The sequence below is a fragment of the Grampus griseus genome (assembly GCF_964374135.1).
Source record: "Grampus griseus genome assembly, chromosome: 9".
In the NCBI taxonomy this organism is placed as follows: Eukaryota; Metazoa; Chordata; class Mammalia; order Artiodactyla; family Delphinidae; genus Grampus; species Grampus griseus.
This window is the reverse complement of record NC_139003.1, coordinates 59887885-59895854: the sequence shown is the minus strand read 5'-3', so window position 1 is coordinate 59895854 and position 7970 is coordinate 59887885. Positions and strand designations below refer to the sequence as shown.

The window sequence follows — 7970 nt, the reverse complement described above, 5'->3', positions numbered from 1 at the left end:
CCACTCCTTTTTGTCTTGTGTAAAACATGGGAAAGAATGTCTTTTTTTTTTTTTTTTTGGTCGGAGGAAAAGTGAAATTTATCAAGGTCTAGAATAATTTAACTTTGTAACACTGTGTTTTCAACCGGATTTTGAACTTCTAAATTTTGTCCAAATTCTGCAGCTTCCAATCTATCCAGATTGGAATCTGCCTTCTCAGCAAGGTCTAAGGACATTGCTACGAACACCCGATTTAGCATAACGGTATTGACCTCATTTCCCGCCACGTAATAACTTTTAAATCTATAAAAAGTAGAGAGTGCCAGGGTGGGGCTGCGGGGATACGGTGGGGTGCTGCGGAAGGCCGCCTGCTCCCCGAACCGGGAGGCGCTTTGAACCATCCCTGGCATTGCTTTGGGGAAGCGATTCGTGTAATTAAATGGCAGGATGCGTGTAAGGTGACTCGATGGGTGTTGGGAACTCCGGAGCAGAGGCCAGGGCTGCAAGCCTGCTGCGGTCTGTAGTGTTTCCCCGAAGCCCTGTGGTCCTTCTCAGCCAGAACCTAGCGGGCGAACGGCCGTGCCGACCTCCATAGCATGGGGTGAGGATGGGCGGACAGCCTTGGCTCTGTTTAACTGAGCTTCTATCTCAGAGGAGTCTGGGGCGGCACAGGCCACAAACAGGGACTTGGGTGGGTGTGGGAGGAGGGGCGCTGTGGACCCTGTGACACACACCTTCCCTTCCCTGTTTGCGCCGGAGCTGAAGTTGCCCCTGGAGGGCTCTGCGACAATAGCTGTGGTTTTACGGCGCCCAGAGGCAGGGAGTTGGTGCACATGTGGCTGCTCGGCTTTGAAGTTTCGGACCGAGGCTGGCCTCCTGCTCCGAGTTCCGGACCCGCCCCCACCCCTCGGCTCTCCTGCTAGGCTGTTTTGGGCCAAAATAGCTCCACAGCCAAAGTGAGGCTAAACTAAGACTAGACACAACTAATGTAGACGTTTTCTTCTTCGGTTGGGTCGGGGGTGGGGCAGGGAAGGGATGAGGCGGTGATGAAAAGCCAGACTGTTCCACCCTGGATGTCGGGTGGAGCTCCCAGGTTCCGGGTCTTAGAACCCCTGGGGGAAGGTGCTGGGAGGGCCCAAATCAGGATCCAGCTCCTGGAGTGTCCTATTTGAGGGGAGAGGAAGTGGGTAGCGGTAAACTGACTAATGTTAAATTTCTAAACTCCCAGCTAGATCACCACTAGAGCAAGAGTGACACTTTGTGAAAGGCAAACTCTGGATCCCAAATACCAAGTGTTTGATTCCTGAGCCTTTTCTCCCTTTGCATATGAGCTAAGATGCTTTCACTGCAAGAAATAAAGGGATTGAGGGTACAGGAATCCAGACCCTGGGAAATGGAAAAGCAGGCCCTCAGTGCCACCTCCATGGAGCTGGAAGAGGGAAATCCATGGGCTTCACCCAACTTCCCCAAAGAACTTTTATCTGTCTACTTCCCAGTGTTCTTGGGCTTCCCATTAGTCCCGTGAGGACAAGTCATAAGTAGACCATTCACTTTTGCAGGAATCTTTGACCACTGAACACAGAATTACTGATCCTCTATTCCAACAGCATCCAAATAGACTAGAATATCAAACAAAGTGTGGGGCTGCCCGCTCCTCTTGGGGACCAGCAATTTGGGAGTCATTAAGCTATTTGTGCTTAAGACAGCGATTTTTTAAGTCGTTGTAGGGATTTGGGCTTGCAGGAACTCTCTCTGCCATTAAGAGTGCATTCTTGAGCATCCTTGTCTCGCCCTTGTCTGAGAAATAACTCATCTCAGGCAAAGGAAGTTCTTGCTGCAAATTTGTCTGTCTTTTCCCAAATCACAAATTTTCAACACATGTAAATTACAGCTTGGCTCCCAGTACCCCACTAAAAATATTGTTCTCATCAGTTTCTTCTCACCTTTATCCCACATCCCTGCTCCCCACCCCGCTTTGATTGCCCATTTCAATATTAGTGTTCAATCCACATTCGCCCCTGATGCAGCTCGAGGCTGGCTGGGAGGTGCAGAGCATGGAAAGACCGTGGTCGACCTCATCCCCAAAACATGTGCATTTTCTGAGGCTGCTGATTGGAACACATTGTCTCCAGACAGTACAGAGCAGGGTGTTGGCGCTTCTGCGTTGTCTTTAGTATTCACTGAAAACAGATTGCCTGAGGACCCCCCCTTCCCCCAGCAAGCAACAACACACACACACACACACACACACACACACACACTACCCCCCCCCCCTTCATTTTTTCTCCCTCTTTTTTTTAAGCAATGCTTTGTTGTGCTAAAACTAGTTGGACGAGTTAGGGTGTTGCTGCTGCTCCTGAGGCCCTGGCCAATGGAACCCGATCCACCCCGCTGTGCGTAAGCGCGCAATTAAGGATTTAACCAAGGCTGTGCTGCGCCTCAGCCAGCAGTCAGCCTGCCGGAGACAGAGCCTCCAAGACTCCCAGCCTCCTCCTCGCCGCCGCCGCCGCCTCTCCTCCTCCTCCTCCTCCTCTTCCTCCTCCTCCCTCGCTCCCACAGCCATGTCTGCTTAGACCAGAGCAGCCCCACGGCCAACTCGGGCAGCCGCCGCCGCAGAGCAGCAAGGACAACCGCCGCCGCCAGCGAGCGATGACAGGAGTGTTTGACAGAAGGGTCCCCAGCATCCGATCCGGCGACTTCCAAGCCCCGTTCCAGACGTCCGCAGCCATGCACCATCCGTCTCAGGAATCGCCAACTTTGCCCGAGTCGTCGGCTACCGATTCCGACTACTACAGCCCCACGGGGGGAGCCCCGCATGGCTACTGCTCTCCTACCTCGGCTTCCTACGGCAAAGCGCTCAACCCCTACCAGTACCAGTACCACGGCGTGAACGGCGCCGCCGGCAGCTACCCCGCCAAAGCTTACGCCGACTACAGCTACGCCAGCCCCTACCACCAGTACGGCGGCGCCTACAACCGCGTCCCGAGCGCCACCAGCCAGCCAGGTACGGGGGCTGGGGGTGGGGACCGACACAGGGGGAGCCAGGATCAGGGAGGAGCGAGATGCGGTGGGAGATCCGGGGCCGCGCCGTCCACTGCAGCGCGGGCTCACCCGGCGGAAGGGAGTGGGGGCCGGGACTCTGCAACCACGAGAGGTTCCCGAGCCAGCATTTTAGAGATTCTTAGTAGAGGAAGCCCGCGGGGGAGTTCGGACCAGCGTCTCTCCTCTCTGGTACCCTCGGGCGACCCCTCAGCCGCTGGATTCCCAGCTTGCCCGTTCGGAAGCCGGCGAAGCTGGAAAGAGGGTAGGGGTAGAGAGAGGAAAGAATCAACCAGCCTGAGCGGCGTTTACGTAATGAACGGAAGGTTATTTGCTGGATGTTAGGGTAAGCGTGCTCGAGGAGTGGGAGTGGAAGGCTGCCTCAAAGACTCTGCGGGGATTAGTGTGAGAGCAGCCGCGAACCAGCGTGGTGCGGGTACCCGGAGCGCGCGGGGCGGGGTGGGGGCCGGAGAGCTGTAGTCCGCCAGAGGAAGAGCGCGCCGAGAGCCTTGCGGTTTCTCCAAGGCATTTCCCAAAACAAAAAGCCATTTGAAGGCGGAGGAGGGTTGCTGAAGGGTCACGATATTGGAGCAATACTTTTTTCCTTCTCCCTTAGATGCCTACAATTTGTTTCTCCTTCCCATATCCTTTTGCATCTGCCTTGAAACTTAGTTGGAGAGTTTAAGAGGGTTAGTGAGCTTGGGCAGTAAGAGAGGTATGAGGTCTCCTAGGAGAGGTTTTGCTGGTCAGGTTTGATCTCTTCCCACCAGCACATTAATAATCCTGCTAATATTAGCATCCCCCTGCTCTGGCAGAATCGAGACCACAGCTCTCATCCTCCACCCTTCCTCTCCTAGGAGCTCGCCACACACACACCACACACACACACACCACACACACACACACACACACACACACACACACACACACACACACACACACACACACACACACACACCCCGAGGAGAGGTTCTCCGCCCCTTGCAGAGATGGGCACTTTTGATAAGATGGTACTTTTGTGAAAGGGGACTTGTGGCCCCAGGGCACGTTTGTAAAACACGCGTTCCGAGAGCCTTTTTTCTCCCAAGTCTATACTCACAATTCTGCTAAATTCGTCCTGACCTGCCGCCCCTTTCCTACGAAAACACCCCACCGCGGATTCCTTTTCAAATTGTATTGGAACTATAACTCCTGATAAACTTTAAAAGACTGCGGGGAGGGGGGGGGCGGGTGGAGGGGGGAGGCGTGTCTTCGTTCCTTTCAGTGTCTCTGAACTTCGTACATAAATGAAAGATTTTTTTTCTTTTGGCCAAGAACTTATTAAGTCTATTTGTAAAAGAAACCAGACACATCTGTGCCCTCGCAGATCTGCAGGGAGATTATGGGGGCTGCATAATCGGCCCTCTGTCTGCGGCGGCTCGGACGGCTTGCTGCTGAATTGAAGGAGCATAGTTTGCTTGTGGGTCTTTGAACTTTGGAGACCTCGGTTAGCGTCTTCCCTGCCCAAGCGTCTGGCCTCTGCGGGCGCCCGAACAGACGCTGACATAAGGGGGGCCGCGGCCCGGGGCCTCCCCCTTGAATCCCCGGGAGCGGCTGGCCAGACTCACCCAAGAAACGTCGGTGAACACAGGGTGGGCTTGAAAACGAATCCGGGTGAAGCAGGAACCGCTGCAAGGGCTAAATCCCGGACGCCGAGAAAGGAGTTTTGCTGTACAAGGCGCCTTGCACAAACCCAGGAGAACCTGAATAAACAGAGTAGGGAATTAATCAGGCTACCTGGATTTTCCACGATGGGGAGAGAGGGGTCTCGTGAAGCAAAGGTGGTGATATGGGGAAAAGAGAGTGAAAGCTGCGTGGTAATAAATTCAAGGACTGTATTTGCAAGTTCTGCAAAAGGGCCATTGTCTGCCGACAACTCTAACCGGGTCTGTTTTGATTATTTAGAGAAAGAAGTGGCCGAGCCCGAGGTGAGGATGGTGAACGGCAAACCAAAGAAAGTTCGTAAACCCAGGACTATTTATTCCAGCTTTCAGCTGGCCGCGTTACAGAGAAGGTTTCAGAAGACTCAGTACCTCGCCCTGCCCGAACGCGCCGAGCTGGCCGCCTCCCTGGGACTGACGCAAACACAGGTAAATCCGGCCGCGGCTGGGCCAGAGCCCCGCCTGGGCTGCAAGCCTGGCTTGGCCGCGGGGTTCGGTCCCGGCGGGCTGGAGCCGATTCAATAGGGCCCGCGAGAAACTCACAGAGAGAAAGACACTGACCCCGCGCCCTTCCCTCTAGGAGTCAGGCCGGGTGTCGCCGCCGTGCGACGGTAGGGATGGGATGGAGACCGCGTTCATCCCGAGATGCAAGCCCCACCCCTTCAAGCCTCGGGCGTTGAGGGGCCGGTTTCCTAGGCTGGAAACAAGGGGAGGGTTGTTTCTAGGACACTCTCGAAGCTTTGAGAAACTGTCTGGTTCTCTGCACAATGCAGAGCCTCTCGGGATGAGCGGGGCCCGGCGGGCTCTCGGTGGTCTTAGGCCGCGCGCAAGCCGGGAACGTCGCCTGCAGCCGGAAGAGCTGACGGGTCACGCCCTGCGCCTGCGGAGCTTTAGGCCGCAGCAGCCTGACCTTCCGAGGTGGGAGGGCGCGGCTGTACGGGGAAATCTGCCCTGGATCGTCCCGTTCCCTTCACTCCCACCCCACCCACGGGGGGTCTTTGGAAGAATAAAGAATGTCATCGGAGCCGAGGAGGGAGTGAAAGGGGTCGGTCGGGAAACGGGGAGACCGCTCCTTGTCCGCCACACTCGCGCGCGCGCGCGCGTAGCCAGTCCCGCGCCCCTAGCTCACCGGGCCCTGGCGGTTGTTCTGGAGACGTTCGTGGCGCCGCTTTGCAGGCGCTCCGCGGAGGCCTACCCGTGAGCGCTCGCGGCCGCGGACACTCGCGCCCTCTCCCCCGGCCCCAACAAAAGACAAAAGCCTGGGGGTCCTGCCCCAGCAGCAGCCAACAGGGCGCCCTCTGGGGCCCGAGATGCAGGCTTTGCCCCCGGCCCAGCCCCTTGACCGTGGGCCGAGAGCTGCGGGGAGACGCCAGGGCCTGGCCTTCTGGCGGCCGAAATCGCCTCCAGTTGCCACCCTGGGGGAGGCGCGCGGGCAGCCTCTGAGTGTCCCGGTAACGTGTGCCTTTGTTCCCCCACCCAGGTGAAAATCTGGTTTCAGAACAAAAGATCCAAGATCAAGAAGATCATGAAAAACGGGGAGATGCCCCCGGAGCACAGCCCCAGCTCCAGCGACCCTATGGCGTGTAACTCGCCTCAGTCTCCGGCGGTGTGGGAGCCCCAGGGCTCGTCCCGCTCGCTCAGCCACCACCCTCATGCCCACCCTCCGACCTCCAACCAGTCCCCCGCGTCCAGCTACCTGGAGAACTCGGCTTCCTGGTACCCGAGCGCGGCCAGCTCAATCAATTCCCACCTGCCGCCACCCGGCTCCTTACAGCACCCGCTGGCGCTGGCCTCCGGGACACTCTATTAGACCGGCCGCTTTCTCTTGCTGTCTTTTTTGGGACTACTGTGTTTTTGCTGTTTTAGAAAATCATTTAAAAAAAAAAAAAGGAATTCATATGGGGAAGTTTGGAAAACAGAAACAAAAAAGATTCATGTGTAAAGCTTTTTTTGCATGTAAGTTATTGCATTTCAAAGGACCCCGTCCCCCCTTTTTTTACAGACGAACTTTTTTTGCGCAACTGTGGACACTATCAATAGTGCCTTGAAATCTATGACCTCAAATTTTCAAAAGACTTTTTTCAATGTTATTTTAACCATGTAAATAAGTGTAGATAGAAGAATTAAACTGTATATTCTGGATAAATAAAATTATTTCGACCATGAAAGCAAAATGCTTCTAAAATATATTCCATTTGCCCCACTTATAATGGGCTAGTGACATTTTGTGCAGGCAATTAAAGGAAGACAAACTCTGCAGAGATCCAACAAGGTAAAAGGGAAGACAAAAACTGGGGGCTGTGTAGATGCAGAACTGTAGATGTGTATACGTTGGATGCTGTACTTTATATGTCTATATACATATGTGGCCTGTTTAGAGTACTGCCACATAATATACATTTAGGTGTTTTTTTGGCCTAACCACAAAAACGTTTAGATAATTTTAAGTTTAACCCCAAATTGTTTCAGGTAGAAAGTAATGCTGGAATCTAAATACAGCCCTCCCTGTGTGTAAGAAAGCAGCAGAAATCCCTCAATAACCACTCTGAATTCTAAGCTCAAAGCAATTATGGTGGAGACTGCCCCCCTCCCCATCAGCCTCTGTGTATTGCCAGAGCAATTAGACAAATTACACTCCCTTCAAAGGGAGCTTCCAGAGATAAGAAAATGAAAAAAAAGAAAAAGAAATTTCCCCTTCTATTACATTTTTTTTTAAAACCTGAAATGTTTGCAGTGTGGCAAATGGTAGTGCCTTGAACTCAGTGTATGATTATAAATGTATCTGAGCTCTTTCACAAGAGGAGAGGATCACAGGACTTGAAAACAATGATGGACCTAAATCAGTAGGCCAAGCAGGGCATGTGTGTGTAGGGGGGATGCATTCGTTCTGCCAAGAGAGGGAATTATGAGGTGGAGGAAAGGAAGGAAAGTATTGTGGCCCCGTGTTGATTTCATATCATGTGAGACAATATTCCAAACATAAATTACTTCCTTCATCCTCTTACCGCTCTGGTTTTTTCAGGAAGGAGCTCTCTCTGCTTTGCTTTTACATAAGACAGTGGCATAGCAGGTTCCAAACGATGGGAAACTGCATCTGTTTGCAGGGATTTCTCTTTTGTGAAGGCTTCTCTGGGGCAGAGAGGAAGGACTTGCAGCAACCCTGGCCTCTGTCGCGTCCTTCTCCCTGCACCTCTGCATACAGACATCAACAGTGTGACCAGAGCTACAGCCCGGGTCTAGAGCTGTACTCCC

At 53.7% G+C, this 7970-nt stretch overlaps 1 protein-coding gene across 1 annotated transcript; it reads left to right on the top strand.

Annotated features, from left to right (window-relative positions):
- Positions 1-2558: 2558 nt before the first annotated feature.
- On the top strand, positions 2559-6528 carry DLX5 (distal-less homeobox 5; the record flags this gene model as incomplete). The annotated part of the gene is made up of 3 exons (XM_082661592.1): positions 2559-2983; positions 4963-5147; positions 6199-6528. Exons 1-3 carry the CDS (start codon positions 2629-2631, stop codon positions 6526-6528), a joined length of 870 nt encoding a protein of 289 aa, XP_082517718.1. The 5' UTR covers positions 2559-2628.
- Positions 6529-7970: the final 1442 nt, after the last annotated feature.